The sequence below is a fragment of the Phoca vitulina genome, unplaced genomic scaffold (assembly GCF_004348235.1).
Source record: "Phoca vitulina isolate PV1807 unplaced genomic scaffold, GSC_HSeal_1.0 scaffold25, whole genome shotgun sequence".
NCBI lineage: Eukaryota > Metazoa > Chordata > Mammalia > Carnivora > Phocidae > Phoca > Phoca vitulina.
Genome location: NW_022589728.1, coordinates 17,160,126 through 17,180,054, shown reverse-complemented (window position 1 = coordinate 17,180,054; position 19,929 = coordinate 17,160,126). Strand labels below are relative to the sequence as shown.

General features: G+C 36.7%; 1 protein-coding gene across 1 annotated transcript in view; it reads right to left on the bottom strand.

The window, feature by feature from the left end:
• Positions 1 to 19,929, bottom strand: part of DNAJC5B (DnaJ heat shock protein family (Hsp40) member C5 beta) — a 62,184-nt gene that overhangs the window by 14,858 nt on the left and 27,397 nt on the right. Inside the window, exons 3-4 of the mRNA XM_032421551.1 lie at positions 8,657 to 8,870; positions 4,815 to 4,986 (exon numbers count right to left, since the gene is read on the bottom strand). Coding sequence (XP_032277442.1) covers positions 4,815 to 4,986; positions 8,657 to 8,870 — 386 coding nt within the window. The remainder of the gene's footprint in view (positions 1 to 4,814; positions 4,987 to 8,656; positions 8,871 to 19,929) is intronic.

The window sequence follows — 19,929 nt, the reverse complement described above, 5'->3', positions numbered from 1 at the left end:
TTTACACTAGCTCTCCCCAAAATGAAATACTTAGGTACTCATTTAACATACCATCTCTGTATGCTGAAACTATACTACACTCATAAAAGAAATCAAATGAGACCTAAATAAGTAGAGACACATACTGTATTGGGGGATTGAAAGATTCAACATAGTAATAAAGACTTAAATTTTTCCCAAATTAATATACAAATTTAATGCAATTCTAATTTTAAAAATTGGTATTTTTCTGTAGATTTAGACAACCTAATATTAAAATTTATATGGAAAGGCAAAGAAAATAGAATCGCCAAAACAGTTTTTAGAAAGAATGAAGTTGGAGGAATCACATTAGCTGAATTTAAGACCTACTTTAAAGTTGCAGAAAGCAAGGCTGTATTATTGGTGAGGGGATAGACACATAGATCAATGGAACAGAATAGAGTCCATAAATAAACATATAGAAATATGGCCAACTGATTTTTGACAGGAGCAAAGACAATTCAATGGAGAAAGGATAATCTTTTCAACAAATGGTGTTGGAACAATTAAACTCCATGTGCCTCCCCCCAAAAAAGAAGATGACCTAAGTCTCACACCATAAACAAAAATGAACTCAAAATGGGTCATAGATCTAAATGTTAGACATAAAACTATAACACTTTTAGAAAACATTGGAGAAAATCTTCATGACTCAGGGTTAGGCTAAAAGTTGTTAGACATGACATTAAAAGCATAATCCACTTAAAAATTTGACACCTTTTTCATCAAAATTTTTGCTCTGCAAAGAAGCAACAAAAAATATATGTAGATATGATACCGGTTTTGTAAAATGAAACCCCATAAATATTTACACAAAAAATTTTAGAAGTGTTTTTATCCTTGGGGAACTAGTACCAGAAGGTTGGTGTAAACCTGCTTTTGACTCTGTATCCTTCTTTGGTTGTTGAATTTTTATGAATATCTCTTACTTTCATACAAGGTCCCAAATCTCCCCACCCTTAGCAGCTTTCAAATGAGGTTAGGCAGCAGTCTGCGAGAAAATTTGTGGGGAGGTGAGGGTTGACTACTCAGATCTCTTCCAACTATAAAATCCTAGGATTGTATGATTAGATTCAATGTAAGATAATTAAAAATTCCCTAAGTGAGAAAATGTTTACCATATTTTATTTAATTTCAGAATCATTGAAAAAAAAAATCTTAAAGCCCCAGGGCTCACCAGTGCCTTCCAATGGACTCAAATCTTGATATATGCTTCTTATCATTTGTCAGGAGTAGCTTGATATCTAAATGATTAGTAGCCCCTTTCAAGTATATTTTCTGTTTTCTTAAAATTTATTTTAGAGAGAGAGAGTGTGTGTGCATGAGCAGGTGGAGGGGCAGAGGGAGAGGGAGAGAATCTCAAGCAGACTCCCCACTGAGCCCCTCAGGACCCTGAGATCATGCCCTGAGCTGAAACCAAGAGTCAGATGCTTAACCGGCTGAACCACCCAGGCACCCCTCAAGTGTATTTTCTTAAACAACTTTAAGTGGGTCCCCTTCTTTTGTAGAACAGAAGAGACCGCATTCCATTTATTGGATCACAGTCCAGAAAGCATAGTTTTCACATGGAATCTTCTTTTTCATCTTTACGAGCCCTAACTTACATTAATTTTATCTGTAAACTACATTAAGTCTCTGAATTAGTGGGGTAAAAATCTGAAACTAGTGCACCTAGCAGCAAATAAGGCATAAATTTTCATAATGAAATGTTAGACTGAAGAGCAGTGGTGAATTTACTGTTAGGTTAATGAAATTTAAGCTTCAGGGACCTCTATCTGTGCAGATCTTTCTGAGGGCCTTTTGGGGCCCTAGCAATATGCTTATATTTTTGTAGATTTGCAAAAGTAAGATATTTTAATTATAATCAGCAAAAACAGTGTCTCTTTCCACTTTGATTTTCCCTCCATCACACTTTTCTTCTTGATGAAGGGCAACAGAGGGGCTATGGATATTTGGGGGATTCAGTTAAGGAGAAATAGATCCCATTTGAGTTTAGTGGCATATGTTTTTGTGGTTTGCAACGAATCTATGCATAGCTCATTATTGCTAGCCATACCGGCATAATAGCTCCCTATGCCAGTTCACTTGCTGAGGAGACATGAAGATCCATGCCAGAGGTGATGTCACCCTATATGATTGTGCCCAGGGGGCTGATATTGGAAGTATTGGATGATGTAGGGGCAACAAAGTTGGAAATGCGCAGACTTAAAAAGTGGTCTGTGAAAAATTCTTCCAAATCTTACAAATGAAATAGACTAGTCTTTCAAATTTAATAGCTATCCTTAAAAATTTAGACATTATCAATAATGAGTTATAAAGCCATGAGAGAAAACAAATTTTGATCAAACACACTAGAGGAAAAACAGAATTATTTTTCTATTCTTCCTATAGAAAATTATATTCCAAAATTACTGTTAAATGAAGAGGCAGTCAAAGAACAGTGCATCCAGAAAACATAGGGGGAAAGTATTACAGAGGTGTGCCAGGCAGTTAATTAAACCATTGCTACTTTTCTAGACTTCTGATATTTATGATGTTTTCAGTTTTTAATCTTTGCATTTTGTTGTGATTTCCTTTTCTCATTACAAATAAATATTTGTTTTCAGACCTAATTTTGTATTTGTAACTTTGTGCTTTTTTTTTCTTAAAGAGCACTGCCCAAATTATGTAAGTGTCAAGCCCTATAAAACTTGAATCAACTCTGCATAGAGCTTTTAAATATTTGGGCATAGAATAAAACTTTTCTTTTTGCTTAAGGATTCTTAGTAACACATTCAAGTGAAATCATGCTTTACTTAGTCTAGAATATGACCTCTGCAATGGAATTGGTAACTCTGGGGTGTCAGAACTGAGAACAGTGAGAGGCACACAGATTTATCACCAGCCATCCTGCAGGAAGGAAACCTGGGTGGAATTTGGCACTGAGTATAAATTTCTGTTCCAGGAAAAAAAACTGCAAAGAGGTCTGCTGAAATGACCTGGTAGAGCTTTTATCTAATTTAAAAGAGGAAAGACTTTGAGGCTTTTCAGAGAAGTATGAAACAGTAGATTTGGGATATCTAGGTTCAATTCACCTAGTTTTGATTTTTGCACTATACAGGAAAAGTTAAGGTAAGGTTGACACAGTGGATAATGATGACAATACTTTCCTATCTCACTGTCCCTTCCTATCCTCTGTTAGTATTTGAATACTGTACTGGATTGATGGATGTTATGGGAGATCCTGTAGACAATAGAGCCAGTAAATGTGATCTTATAACAATTTATCTCCCTTGCAAAGGCAGATGGGATTAATGTACTGGGATCATCATTCTTAAGCAAGTTATGCAAGGTCACTGGCCCTTCCATGGCGAGGAGTTTACATACATATCCATTTCTGTTTAACCCATTTTTAAGTAGTACTGCTTGCTTGCTCTTTTTGGTATATATGTCCTCATTAAAAGATTAATTGTCCTTTTATAGCCCAGATAAGGCAAAAGGCAATTGTAATTATATCTCACCATGGGCCCACGATTTGTCTACAGGGACAGTAATAAAAATTTGTTAGAGTAACCCCCCTCTTTGCCAGAATGACCACGCAGTGGTCCCCATAGAGAGGGGTCACAGGTTGCAGGAAAATCCCTCAGTCTTCTCTGACTCCCGGTCCTAAAATTGTCTGGACTAAGTACGATTCATATAATTGAAGATTTCTTCCTTCAAGCTGGAGTCAGGGCGGGTAACAACACTATTGCTTAGCATCACATTTGATAGGGAATAAAAGGTATGTGGAAGTCTTTAAATAGTCTCTGCTGCTTGATGTCATAGAAATTCTATTTTGTTGTGATCAAAAGAATCAGTACAGTCCAGAGAAGTGTACCATTCCTAAATTCAGCAATTCTGACAACAATGGGCCACTATCTGAATTACCAAGTAATTCTTTTATTTGGCTGTCCAAGGTTCTTTGTGATTTAGTGATGAAGTCTGTAAGGCAGAATAATGATGCATTCTAAAGGAGAAAATGATAGTAGGATTATGGCTGCAAGACAGAGAGGACAATGGCAGGTTTGACTCCAGCTTGTTTAAACAAAGGCATTTCCCAGAGCATATGAAGTATTCCTGGTGTTGTGAATTCTGTGAGGTTTCATCTTTCTTTATACTTTTTTCTTTATCATTTTCTGGGTGGAATGAGCTTGAAGAATCAAGTAATATTTCATGGTCATGTATACACACAGACAAACATGTGGAGGTGATTTAGCAAAGCAAACAGTCCCATTTACATAGCACAATATTCTTGATGCCGGTTGAGGCTAGCTCTGAATGTGTGGATTTGAAAGGAAGCTACATTTCCAGGGAAGAAATATCACCCTTCCCCAGTTCTACCCAAAACTCATTTATCAAGTAATCAGAAAGAAGAAAAGTCAAGGGTTGTTGACTTTTTGTGATGTCCACTACCTTCTATGTAAATAGAGATCCTAAGGTAACAGGCTTGGTTCTTGTACGCCTGAGCATTCCCACCCAAATCTCCCTGAACCTAGAGCTCATGCTCCTGTAATGAGATCACGAATTGTACTGGCTTTGCTTTGTGATCAGCATATTTCTTTTTAATGGTGTCAGGTTCTACTTTTCTCTGCAGCTGGGAGAGGTAACTGTCCTTTCATCCTCTCCAAAACAGGTACCAAAGATGACTGTCTTTGGGATTCCCCTCATTGGGTTGTCGGATCTCTCTCACTTTAGTGATAACCATCGTCAGGAATCTCATGCTTGGTCAGGCCTGCAAAGGGACACCCACTAGCTCTGTTCTCATCTTACTCCACCTTTTTCCATGTCAGTCTTGATCTGCTCCTCAAGATCCTCTGGGGACACATAAAAGTCCTCTTCTGGCACCGATGATTTGGGCCGGCAGCGTCCACAGCAGCAGTTGCAACAGCAGCATAGGCAGCAGCAAAAATAACAGCCAGTCAAGAGGCCAATGATGACAAACAGGGTCTAGGGGAAGCAGAGGCAAAGCAAAATAGGGGTGAGGGGTGGTGGAGTGTGGGAGAACCCCAGAAATTAAGTGTGCATCCATGTATCTTCAGAGACCTGAAGATAATGCAGTTCACCCTGCAGACCACATATTCACCCTCATCCTTATTCAATACAAGAACTGCCTTTTTAGTTACCTTGGAAACAAATTCCTTATAAAGTTTTGCCTAACAAGTTCACAGGAAGTGACTTGTAGCCTAAGTAATGAAGGGTGATGTTTTCTTCTTTATTCATAAGCTATGGTGGTCATTTTTAAGAGTAGAGCAAACAAAACAAACACAACCTCTACAGATCAAATGAGCTAACCAAGGGGACTGAATTATTCTCACCAAAGAAGAGATTTTGAGAGCTCTCCCTCCCACCTCTGCATTTCTGTTAGTCACCAAGTCCTGCCAGAATCTCTTCAAGATCCCTTACAACCTCCTCCTTGTCTCTATCTTGACGGTAGGACTTTAGAAAGATCTTGTTATCTCTGCCTTTAACACTTCAATAGCCTCCTAACTAGCCTCCCTGCCTCTACTCTTGCCTCCTATTCTACTCTGCACATTGTTGTTGGAGCTTTCTGAAATACATGTTCTCTTGAACCTACGTAGCAACTTTCCTGCCTCTCAGGAAAGGCTTGAGGTCCTTATTAATAGTCATCTGGCTTCAAACCCTTCTGTGAATTAGCACAGCCTTGTTCCTGCCATACCTGCCATAGATTTGCTCTCCCTGTGGATTCATCTGCCCAGAGGGCCCCTTCCCATTCCCCAGCCATCTAAAAAATGCCCACTGTGTGTTGAAGATTCATCTCAAAGATCCTCTCTCTGACATTGTTCCTGATCCCCCCCACTCTAAAACAGTTTCTCCTTCCTTTGTACCCCAGCTGTACTCCGTATAAATTTCTTTAGGACAAAATTCAATTTAAGACATTGATCAGTTTATATGTCTGTCTCACATTAGACTGAGGTTCTTGAAGGCTGGAACTATATGTTAGTCACCCTTCAGTCCCTCCTAACCTAAGGATTTAGTACCTGGCATGTGGAAGACAATAAATACCTATTGAATTAATAAATGTATGAAGTAATTAATAGATAAACAAATGACTTGTTCCTCCTCATGAACAGCCAGCACCAGGGTTTCCCCACAAGCATATAAAAGGTTTGCTTAGGGGTCCCTGGGTGGCTCAGGTGGTTAAGCGACTGCCTTCAGCTCAGGTCATGATCCCAGGGTGCTGGGATCGAGTCCTGAATTGGGCTCCCTGCTCATCAGGGAGCCTGCTTCTCTCTCTGCCCCTCCCCCATGTTTGTTTTCTCTCAATCAAAAATAAATAAATAAAAATACTTTTTAGAAAAAGATAAAAGGTTTGCTTACTAAGTCTGCCATAGCTAAAAATGAAAAACTTTCCCAACCTCCAATTTAAAACTTTTGTTAATTGAGCAAAATAAATTTGATTTTTTAAAAAAAATACGTTATTTGACATAGGAAGTGTTTTATACATCTTTGAATCAGAATGCAGATTTTATCTAAAAAGAGAAAGAGGATAAAGATCAACTTGTGTATATGCAGTTCTTCAGGAAGTTAAGGTAGAAATCTTTAACGTTGATGAGCCTCACCTGGCTCATTCCTGCTTCTTAGCCCAGCACCCCATCTCTGACTCTGGTCCCCATTATGGGGTGGAGCCTACAGTGGCTCATGGAGCCTACAGTCACATACTCATGCCGATAATCTTTTTGCCGCGTATACTCTACATTTTCATAGACTTAAGTAAATTACTCTGAAAACAAAACTGCAACACCCTTCTCCTCACCAGCTGCCTCCAAAACCCTCCTGTGCAGTATTCCTGAGCTACTGCCCCAACCAGCTACTCCTTTTGTTACCTACCTTTGTCCTTTTTTGTCTTTACCATGCAATTCCCATATTTTTCTCTTCTCCGAAAATTTCCTTTAATTCATATACTGTTTTGTTCTTTAATTATTCCAACTAGATTGTTTGCCTGTTACAGAAATAACCTTGCCTTATATATTTACAGTGCTTAGCACACTACTAGGCATAAGTAGGAGTCCAATATTTTGAAATACATATTTTCGTTGGTACAATAAATCATTCTTGCAGTGCATACCTAATACATGATCACTATGTGCCAGCCCTCTCTAATGGGCACTGTGCAATTAGGTTTTTGATATAAGCAGCAGAAGAAGGTAAATTTCTTTGTAACCGTATTTTTAAAGAGCCATATCAGGAATTATTTCAAAAATCTCTTATACTTTTGGACAGCTTCTGCTTTTCTATATGAATTTTGATCAATTTTGTCAACTTCCACAGCAAGGAAGCCTATTCTCGTTTTTATGCAGGCCAGCCCCAATATGCAACCAGGTGCTGGTATGTAAATTATCTAGAATGCCAAATATACCTTCCCATGGAGAGAATGTCATGCCTGGAGGTTAGATTTGCAGGCAAGCCCACACTGTTATATGAACACTCAATCTATTATAAATGACATTGTCATTATGTACACTCTTGTTCCAAGGTCCAAATCCACTCAGTGGGAACTTGTCTCCCTCCCAGGTCTTCAACAATAGAGAAAGGGGGTTTCAGTTGGAATCCCAGTTATCTCTAGGAAAAGAAATTTTGGAGACTGCAGAAGACAAGTGAGGCTTCAGGTTGCAGACGCTCCATGCTTATGTATAAAAATATATTCTCTCTCCTCCTGCATATATAAGACTCTTCAATTTAGCAAGATTTATTTTAGTGGAAGAAAATAACAATCCCTCTTTTTGGAGATCTGTAGCTTTTTAAATTATTACCACCCATATGAATGTGAGTTCATATGATTTCCCAAATTATATGAATTGTACAAAAAATATGCTGATGGACCATATGTATGGTTCACATGTAAATACCCTTTTATCAGAAGATATATATATATATATATATATATATAACCATCATCAAACACTCATATACTAGGTATTCCTAGGAAACCACACAAAATTTACTGTCAGAAGTCAATTCTGATTGCACTAAGTCCTTAAAAATGTTGCCTTCTTCTTGACCAGATATCCTTTTTTTTTATTTCTCCCTCTGTGTCTCTTCAACACCCTTCCAGCACTACTTAATTCTCACTTTTCCCCCCTCATTTCCTTCTCCACTACTTGAAGTAGTGCTTCAAGTGAAGTAGGCCCCACGTGAGCCTATCACATAATTACCATGCATTCTCCCAAGTACTATGTTTGCTCAGGTAGCTTATGCTCTAGATAGTAAAGTACATGGTTAAATTTGTCCTATAATAATTTACTAAGCACTTGTCACACTAATAAATTATTTTTGTTTTGAGCAGTGAGTCAGTTCTTAATTAGTCATTATGGGGAGAGGGAGGGCAGTCAGAATTAACCTGAAGCCTCAAATTCAATTATAATTAATGTCTAGAGGTATTTTAAGTCATGCTGTATTTTATAATTATTTGACAAGCTAAAGAAAAAAAGAAAAAAAAGATCCTCAAATAACAGCTTTCAGTCAAAGTGATATCTCTTTTTATTTACAAGAGTTTAATAATATAGTAAGATTAGGTTTTCTCTGAGATGGAGTCTAAAAGAATGAATAATACCATGATTTTTCTAGGAAATTGTTTTTAAAGAAAAAATTGATTTACCTTTGCCCACCAGCTTGACAGCATGAAGTAGGTGTTAACGTTTTCATCTCCAAATTGCTCGGCCACATACAGTCCCAGTGATCCATACTTGTCATATATGTTTCTCTTTGACATGTCGGTAAGTATTGTGTGGGCATTGTTGATTTCTTTAAACTTGTCAGCAGCAGCTGGATCACCCGGATTCTTGTCTGGATGGTGTTTCAGGGCCAATTTTCTTTTAAAATTAAAAAAAAAAGTGAGGAAAAGTGTTATTTGACAAGAATTGCTTTGACATTTTAGGAGGGGCACTATTCATTTGTACACCGTTTTTACATGCAATTACTGTGAAGTGCTAAGTTTCACAAAAATGTTGATGTAACTAAACAAGTTTTCATCAGATGTTGTCTCTTGTTTCTGATGTGCAGGCACAGTAGTATTGTTTCTCTCTTCACATCCTCAAAGGAATTCTCAACTGCTGCATTGTTGTAGAGTCTGTTCTTGCTGTTGACATATATGTGAAGTTCGTTTTTACCTGGCAGCTGATCAGTGGCCCACCTCAATATGCAGAGGCCTTTAAGAGTTTGTACAGTAGGGTCAGTTTATACCAAAATTCCATTTAGCACTGTAACAAATTTCTAGAATTAACAAAACTTCACACCACATATTCAAAAAGTTAAACTCAACTGTCAAAAAAAAAAAAAAAAAAAACCTGATTCATAGTCCCTTGAATAAATAGTATGACCCTTTTCACAGATCTTCCACAAATCCTTACTCCCTTTTGTTTTTATGAACAACTACTAGGACTTCCCTTGTTTTCAAATGTATATTTGACTTCTTTTCAAATAGACCTTTCCACTTCAAATAATCTGTAGAAGTTTACTTGTGAGTAAAATATCCTCGCTTCTCTGTGGATCATAAATCAGTTCCTGAAGGGTATGTGTATGTGTTATGTTGCAGTGTGTGTGTGTGTGTGTGTGTGTGTGTGTGTGTATGTGAGAGAGAGAAAGAGATATTTGGGGGTTATTTATTCTTCAGTTATACTTAAGTATTAAAAAACCTGTAAAATGACGGTAAGAACTAAGCTATGATAGTCAGGGTCTGACTGGTGGCCATTTCCTTCACTTCCCTCTATAGACAGATTTAAATAATGATTAAAGCCATGTGCAAAACTTGAGTCTATAGTAATTCTTCCACTATAAAGTCAATGAATTTCATGACTCTGTACTGGAAATTTTATATGACTTGTTCTCCCTACTATGCCCATCATAGCTATATGTAGGAATATACCTTAAGCTTTTGTTTTGGTTTAGATTTAACCACTTCATTTTAATGCAATAATAAAAGGCCATAAATAGAGCAGAAAAGTAGGGTATACTTTATAAGTCAATCTACCCAATAAACAGGAAAAAAAATCACGCCACTTTAAAAATTAAAGTATTGCTGGTTAGGAAGTAGGTGATTAAGCAGCTCAGCATCAGTGTGCTTAAAAAGTACCAAAATACTTAAAAGTATAAATTATGGTGTAAAATCCTTTTCAACTCTGAACTCAGAATAAACAAAAAGAATAAAGCAATGATAGTTCATTTTAAACTTGTTTAATCAAAACATTTCACGTTTTTTGAGAGACATTTGAGTTATCTATAAATTCTTTTTTTTTTCTTTAAAGATTTTATTTATTTGACAGAGAGAGAGACACAGCGAGAGAGGGAACACAAGCAGGGGGAGTGGGAGAGGGAGAAGCAGGCTTCCCACAGAGCAGGGAGCCCATGCAGGGCTCGATCCCAGGACCCCGGGATCATGACCTGAGCCGAAGGCAGACACTTAACAACTGAGCCACCCAGGTGCCCCTCTATAAATTCTTATAGAGGACCATTGGAGATGTTTTTTATGTGCAGAATTCATGATGAAATCATGCTAAATAGCACAAAATGCCTATTTTGTCATTTAAAAAACCTTTTATAATGTTTACTATATGCCAGCACTATTATAAGCATGTTATAAATATTAATTCATTAATATTCACCACAACTCTATGAAATAGGTATTATAATGATCCCATTTTACAGGTGAGGAAATTTAGCCACCAGAAAGCTAAGTAACTTGCCCAATATCATACAGCTAATAATTAGAGCCAGGCTTTGCATACAGGCAATCTGACCCTGAGCACATGCTCTTAACCAGCACTATGCTGCCTTTTTTATATTTTTAAATTAAAAAAGTAAGGCACACAGAATGTTAGTATGCCATTGTAAGGATTTTGGCTTTTGGTCTAGGTGACATGGGAAGCCATTGGGGTTTTTTGAGAAAAAAAGTGGTATGATCTGACTTTAGTTTTAGAAAGATTACTAACTCTTGGAGAGGAAAAAGGCCAAAGCAGGGACACTCTCTTAGGAAAAGTTCATGGTGGTTCTGGTCAGTGTGGTAGTGGAAGATATAATGAGAAGTGGTTGGATTCTGGATATATTTTGAGGGCTAGCTGATGGATTGGATGAGAAAGAGAGAAATCAGAGATGGCCTCAGAGTTTGGGCCTGAGCAAACAGAAGTTTGTAGTTACTATTTAATGAGTTGGCAAGAGATTTTTTTTTTTGCAGTAGGGCATGGTTTGCTAGGATTTAGAGTTGTGTTTTAGATACCTTTGAGATGCCTATTGGACTTCCAAGTGGACATGGAAGTAAGAGAGATATATGAGCCTGGCGTTTAGGCAAGAATTATTGCGGGAGATGTTATGTTTGAGAGTTCTCAGAAGGTAGATGGTATTTAGAGCCATGGAACTAGAAAAGATTCCCAAGGGATTGGGAGTGGGTCCAAGAAAAGTCTAAAACCTGGGCTTTGGGAAGAAAGGACAAGCAGAAGAACAAAGAAAAGCCAATGACGCAGAAGGAAAAATCTGGAGAATATATCTTGGGATCTAAATGAACAAAGTATTTCAAGGAAGAGAGCGGTCATTTGTGTCAAATGCCATTAATAGGTCCTATACGATGAGGACTAAGAATTGATCACTGGGTTTAGTGATATAGAAATCTTTGGTGACCTTGACACACACACACACACACACACACACACACACACACAATGGAATAAAGCAGAAAAACAAGTAGAAAAGAAAGAAAAACATGAAAGGTTATAACCACAATTACCAGTGCTTTTAGCTACACATTACGATTATAAGTGATTCTTTATTTTGTTTTTTCTTGTTACAAAAAAAAAGAAAAAACCAGATTACTTGTGTAGTTTCCTTCCGTAAGCATTTTTAAGCTCATTATAAATGTTCTCTTTTAATAGCTGAAAGTTTAGTTGTTCTCTTAAATTACCTACTACCAAATTAAAAGGGGTAAAAAAGGAAGAAAGAAGAAGTCCTCTAACTTCAATGATACAATGATCATCATCAAAAAACATCAAGTGGATTCTTTAAACACATTAATTTCAATGGCATAATATTCCTGGAATTCTCACACTGTGCTCTGGGATACAATTGCAGCATTTTCCCCTACTAGTTCCAGAAATCATTTCCAGGCCAATCAAATACAAGAGCTATTACTTCTGCCTTGAAAAAAGAAACCCCTGAAAAGTGCCTCTTTGCATACATTCTCTTGTTTTTAAGTTTCAGTTGTAGACTGATACACACTGCCCAAGACTTAGCCAGAGAAGCCTGGCTTCCTGTCATATTTTAAGCTGCTCAGATCTTTGTCAGCTCACAAGGGCAGATGCACTCAACCATTTATCACACTCCTCTAACAATAGCATTGGCAAATTCAGAGGGCTGAACCATCTCCATTTGTAACAAATCCAATTCCTGGTCGTCAGCAGCATTTTGACTCCTCTTGGCAGATACTCTTGGCTCTGAGGAATCCTTGGGAAATATGGCTAGCAGAGGCAGCTGCCAAAATTACACAACTGCTCAGGAAGTAGTTGGTCAATGACCCATCTTTGGGAATTGCCTATAGAGCAAGGAAGCATGTATGGAATTTAGGGTGAAAGGAAGAACCTAGAGTACATTTAAATATAAAATTCACCTAATTCATTTTAAAGATCTTTCTTATAATTTCTCATTTTATACTTAAAAGTGACATAATACGCAACCAGAATGTGTGCCTTTTATTTTAAATCTCTCTGTACTTAGTCACCTATTAATCTGGTATGGCTATAACTGATGTTAGAATAATAGCATCAATCCCTCTAACTTCCACTTCAAAATCCAATAACAACTGTCAACTGAAATGCATAGTGAATTCAATGAGTGGCAGATAAGATAAACATAGGATGTATAGTTGTAATTATTTAATGCCCCTATTCTGAGGCAGTAGCATAAGTCTAATAAAAATTACAGTGTTCTGCCCAGTTCTCTTCCTCTTAACATCTAATCCTTTTAACATCAGATCTACCTACTACTCTCTACCAGTCTCTAAGTCATCTAAGACCCGATTCTGACCATGTTGCCCCACCTCTAGGCCAGAGCTATCTCCATGGGGTTAAAATGTCACAGGAAACCTTGTTTGGGAAAGGTGGTATCTAAGCTTCCGGGAATTAAGTTCCATCCTGGCATGGCTGTCTGTAAGTTGCCTTTCCCCACTCAACACATTTTCAGCTGCTTTCTCCAATGACCACCTATTGTTTCTTATTTCATAATTCTCCATTACGGGGGTGCCTGGTGGCTTAGTTGGTTAAGTGACATGACTTAGGCTCAGGTCATGATCTCAGGGTCGTGAAATGGAGCCCCATGAGCCCGCTTAAGATTCTCTCTCTCCCTCTCCCTCTCGTACCTACCCCCTCTCTTAAAAAACAAAAAAAATTCTCCACTGCGGTATGACTTTCTGCTAAACTCTCTCAGCCACAAAGTTTATTGCCCCTCCAATGTCCCAGAAGAAGCTACCTGCTGCCTAAGAAGAAAGAATAGAAAAGGAAGAGTGATTTCTTCCCATATCCTAGAACCCTTAAAACTATCCTTGTGACAGAGTCAGCATCTAATGCAAAGACAGGAAAAAAAAAAAAAAAGCAAAATCTGAGTTTGAAAAAGCTCAGCTAGCAAAAGAAGCAAAAGCTGAGCTCAGACATAGACTATTCTTTCTAGAAAAAAATTGGCTATAATGGGAAAGAGACTGGTCACAAATAGGGAAATGAACTGTTATAAACCAGAGTTTGAAGGTGAAAACAAACCCTAGATTAGCAAACCCAGGTGATGGCAAGTGTTGCAATAATGGAACTTGATAGTTGTCATAATACTGGAAGTTCAGTGGAACTCCTGTGCCCTCTTGGACTAAGTCAACACCCAAGTGAAAACATAATAAACCAATATAGGAGTCCTAGTGCACATCTCCCTGACATTTGGTATTGGTGGACATTTAATGTTTGACAGTCTGGTGATATATATATATATATCCCTTTGTGGTTTAATTTGCATTTTCCTAATTACTAATGGGCTGATATACATATATATGCCATTTGGATATCATTTATTTAAGTTCATAGTCTTTTGCCAGTTTTTAGTTTGATGTTTAAATTGTAGTATTTAAAAAAATACATATTCTATATATGAATCCTTTGTCATTTATATGTATTGCATATATAGTCTCCCTTTCTGGGAACTTGTTGTTGTTAGTTTCTTTCTGGAATCTTTTGATGAACAGAAATTCTTAATTTTAATTTAGTTGAATTGATCAATTTTATCCTGAATTCAGAAAGATATTGTCCTATAAATTCTATAACTCTAAAATCTTTATAGATTTGCCTCTCACGTGGTAGTCAAGGATTGATTTGTCGCTGATTTTTCAATGTGGTGGAAGGTAGGTGTCCAATCTTATCTTTAAAATGTAGTTATCCAACTGTCCTAGCACCATTTATTTAAAAAATAAAATCCTTTCCCTATATGTCTAGGCTGTCTGTTCAGCTCCATTGGTCTGCTTGGTTATTTCTGGGCCAATAATAGTTTGAAAATAGTACTTTAAAGTATGTCTTAGTATCTTAAAGATTAAGTTCTTCTGAGGGTGCCTGGATGGCTCAGTTGGTTGAGTGTCCAATTGTTGATTTTGGCTGAGGTCGTAATCTCAGGGTGATGGGATCAAGCCCTGCGTCAGGCTCCATGCTCAGGACAGAGTCCGCTTGAGATTCTTTCTCCCTTTCCCTCTGTTCCTCCCCCAGCTTGTGCTCTCTCTCTCTCTGAAATAACTAACTAACTAAATAAATAAATAAATAAAATCTTGAAAAAAAAAAGCAAGTTCTTCTCTTTTACCAATTCACTAACAGTAAATGGATGTTGAACTTTATCAAATGCTTTTTCTGCATCTGTTGAGGAAACACATTTTTTCTCTTTCACTCTGTTAATGTGATTGGTTTTCTAATATTAAATGAAGTTTGTGTTCTTGGATAAACTCAACTTGGTCATTATGTATTATTTTTTATTTATTGCTGGACTCAGTTTTCTAATATGTGTATCTAATTCTATAAATTTTCCTCTAAGTACTACTTCAACTGCATTCCACAAGTTTTAATATGTAACGTTCACTTCTAGACATTTTCTCATTTTAATTGTGATTTATTTCTTTTTTAACACATTATATGCTGTATGTATTATATACTATATTTTTTATTATGTTTAATTAGCCAACATATAGTACATCATCAGTTTTTGATGTAGTATTCAATGACTCATTAGTTGAGTATAACACCCAGTGCTCATCACCACATGTGCCCTCCTTAATGCCCATCACCTGGTTACCCCATCCCCCCAACCCCCTCCCTTCTGTAACCCTCGGTTTGGTTCCTGGAGTCCAGAGTCTCTCATGGGTTGTCTCCCTCTCTGATTTCTTCCCATTCAGTTTTCCCTCCCTTCCCCTGTGGTCCTCTGCTCTATTCTTTATGTTCCACATATAAGTGAAACCATATGATAATTGTCTTTCTCTACTTGACTTATTTCACTTAGCATAATCCTCTCCAGTTCCATCCATGTCAGTGCAAATGGTGAATATTCGTTGTTTCTGATGGCTGAGTAATATTCCATTGTATATATGAACCACATCTTCTTTATCCATTTATCTCTTGAAGGGCATCTCGGCTCCTTCCACAGTTTGGCTATTGTGGACATTGTTGCTATGAACACTGGGGTGCATGTGCCCCTTCTTTTCACTACATCTGTATCTTTGGGGTAAATACCTAGTAGTGCAATTGCTGGGTCGTAGGGTAGCTGTATTTTTAACGGCTTGAGGAACCTCCATACTGTTTTCCAGAGTGGCTGTACCAGGTTGCATTCCCGCCAACAGTGTAAGAGAGCTCCCCTTTCTCCACATCCTTGCCAACACTTGTTGTTTCCTGTCTTGTTAATTTTTGCCATCCTAACTGGTGTAAGGTGGTATCTCACTGTGGTTTTGATTTGTATTTCCCTGATGGCTAGTGATGTTGAACATTTTTTCATGTGTCTGTTAGCCATTTGTATGTCTTCTTTGGAGAAGTGTCTGTTTATGTCTTCTGCCCATTTCTTGACAGGATTATTTGTTTCTGGGGTATTGAAGTTTGAGAAGTTTTTTTATAGATCTTGGATACCAGCCCTTTTTCTGTAATGTCATTTGCAAATATCTTCTCCCATTCCGTGGGTTGCCTCTTAGTTTTGTTGACTGTTTCCTTTGCTGTGCAAAAGCTTTTTATCTTGATGAAGTCCTAAAAGTTCATTTTTGCTTTTGTTTCCCTTGCCTTTAGAGACATGTCTTAAAAGAAGTCACTGTGGCCAATGTCGAAGCAGTTACTGCCGATGTTCTCCTCTAGGATTTTGATGGATTCCTGTCTCACATATAGGTCTTTCATCCATTTTGAGTTTATCTTTGTGTATGATGCAAGAGAGTGGTCCAGCTTCGTTCTTCTGCATGTGGCTGTCCAATTTTCCAGCACCATTTATTGAAGAGAATTTTTTCCATTGGATATTCTTTCCTGATTTTTCAAAGATTAGTTGACCATAGAGTTGAGGGTCCATTTCTGGGTCTCTATCCTGTTCCATTGATCTGATGAGTTAGTTTAAATTGTGCCTCCAAATTTTCAAATATATCAGAATTTTCTAGTTATCTTTTTGTTTTTGATCTCTAGCTTGAGTGCAGTACAGTGAGAAAGCATTTTATTTTATTTAAATCCTTCAAAATTTGAGAGTTGCTTTAGTCTCATTATTTATTTAATTTTATAAATGTTTCGTGTGTACTTTAAAGACTACATATTCCATACCTGTTAAGTGCTTCATTCTTGATTTTATTTGATAATTTTTTTGTTCAAATCTTCTATACTCTTAGCCATTATACTATCAAACAAGGTATGTTAAACCTACAGTCTCCCACTATGACTGTAGGTTTACATATTTCTCCTTATAGTTGTCACTTCTTGCTGTATTTTAGGCCATGGTTTTTGAAGCATACAAATTAACAACTGTTATACATTCCTGATGAATTGAACTTTTATCATTTGAAATATGTCTCTTTATCCCTAGTAACACTTTTTGCCATCACTTTGATATTAATAAAGCAACACCAACTTTCATTGGTAGGCATCTACATAGAATATATTTTTCTCTACTTTAATTTTCAAAGTTTCGGTATGTTTATATATTAGATGTGTGTTTTATGAACACCATATTGTTTTGGTTTTTTAATTCACAATGACAATCTTTTTGTTTTAATTGTTTAATTGAAGCATTTAGTCTATGTTTATTTTTAATATAATTATTGAGGTTAATCAGGTTAAATCTACCACTTCCATTTTTTTTTTGTCCCATCTAAAATATATTTTCTTTCTTCTCCTTTCTTGCCTTTTTTTGGATTGATTCTTTTTAATTTTTCTACTTTTTTCCTCTGTTGCTTTGGAAATTACACATTTTTAAAATTCCTCTTGGGAATTTCCTATAGATTACAAAATCCTTATCAGAGTCCAATGTGAAGGTACTTTTTGTCTTTCTCCAAGACAATATAAAAATCTTAGAACATGAACACGATTACTTTCCTCCCAACTTAAGTGTTGTTGGTAGCATGTACTTTAATTCTCTCCATCTCTTAGTCCCTCAAGAATTGCTATTTAATACAATTATTATTTAATGATCTTTTTCACAATTAATTAGTGTTTGTGTGCATTTACTCATTTTCCAATTTTGTTGCTATTGGTTATATCTTACATCTCTAACCATCCATCAAAAATTATTTTCCTTCTGCCTATGAACACCCTTTTGTATATGTTAGTGCAGATCTGCTGATAATTAATTCTTACAGTTTTTGTTTAACTTAAAATTGTCTTTATTTCACCTTCATTTTTGAAGGTTATTTTCCATGGATATAGAATTATAGGTTATCAATTATTTTCTTTTTCACACTGAAGATCTTAGTCCATTGTCTTCTGAATTCCATTATTTCTGTTGAAAAATCTGTTTTAAGTCTAATTGTTGTTCTTTGAAGATAGTTTGTATTTTTTTTTTCTAGTCGCCATAAAGGCTTTACATCATTGGTTTCAGCAGTTTTCCTGTGATGTGCTTTGATATAGATTTCTTTTTATTTGTTCTGCTTGGTTTTTATTGGGCTTCTGGTATATATGGATTGATATTGTTCATGAATCTGGAAAATTCACACACGTTGCTTTCAAATGGTTTTCCTCTCATTCTCTTTTTACTCTCCTTTTCAGACTCCAGTTGCCTTTTTCTAAGACCTTCTTAATAGACCTTCTATGTATTTTATCTTCTTGCATTGTTTCCTGTCCTTTGTAATTTTTTCTTGCTATTTTATTCAGGAGTATCTTCCAGTCATCTCTAACCTGCTAAACCCTACCTTTGAATTCTTTAGTTTGGTTGCTGTATTTTTAGTTATAAAATTTATGTGTTCATTTAAAAAATTTGAAATGTCCCTTTTAATAATTTTTGGTTTTCTGTGAAGTTCTCAATCTTGTATTTTATTTCTTGATCAGAGATATTTTAAAATTTGTATCTGATAATTCTAATACCTGAGGTTGTCCGTGGTGCTGTGTCTATTGTCTCATTTCTGCTGATTCTTGTTCATATTGTCTTGACTTCTATGCTTATCACTGTGGCCAGATATTGTATTTTAAAAAGTTTAAAAGAATATGATACATAGATAAGTTGTGAAAAAGTAAATTCTAAGAGTTCTTATCATAAGCAGAAATTTTTTCTCTTTCCTTCTTTTGTATCTATAGGACATGATGAATGTTAGCTGAGCCTATTGCAACCATCATTTCACATTGTATGTAAATCAAATCATCATGCTATACACCTTAAACTTATACAGTGATGTATGTCAATTATTTCCCAATGAAACTGGAAAAAAATTTAAATAGGACTACTAAGAAAATGTTGTCTTATACCAGAGAGCAGTTTTATTTCCTACTTTCAGATATCTGGAGGCACTTATAAGGGGTCATCACAATCCAGTATTAGGTATTGAGATTTTTTTCAGTCACTCTGATGGCTTAAAGTTCAGTTAGAGTCCATAAAAGACTGGTGTTTTCCATTATCTATTTCTGTGTAACAAGCTATGGTGAAATTTAATAGCTTAAAACAACAAATATTTTATTAATTTGCCTATAATGTTGTAATTAGGCAGAACTTGGTGGGGATTTTCTGTGCTCTGTTTGGCTTTGGCTAGGACTGCTCGACTGGAGCTGAAGGATTTGTTTCCAAGATGGCCTCACTGACCTGCTGGTAATTTGGTGCTGGCTGTGGCTGAGAGCTCAGTGAGAGCTGTTGGCTGGGAATTCTGTTCTCCATGTGGCTTCTCCATGTGACTAGGTGAGGAGCCCCAGTGTATGATAATCTCAGGATAGTCATATTTCTTAAGAGATGGCTAGCTTAAACCAGACTGCAAAAGCAGAAGCTGCTGGGCCTTTTTAGGATTTAGATACACCATCACTTCTGCCACATTGTTGGTTAAATTAGGTCAGAGAGCCAGCCCAGATTCAAGAGGGCTATACAAGGACATGAATACCAGGGAATATGGTTTATGGAGGACCACAAAAGTCATAGTGAACCACAGATGATTTACTTCCATTTTGTCCTTTGTCCTGGGGTACAGCACTTCAGAGTCTAAACACAATTGCAGGACTCCCATACTGTTAGGTAAGGTCCCAGATTTTTCTCCTTTCTCCAGAGAGCCCTGCTCAGCCTCTCAGCTTCTCTTCTTCCTTATCATGACCTAGTCAGCAGTAATTCTTTAATCTCAAATGCTTTTAAGATGTATATATAAAATTTGGTGGGGACACCAAATTTCTCAGTGGAAGGGACACCTGATCAAAATTACCTTGTCAGTGATAACCAGAAACTCATGGTTAT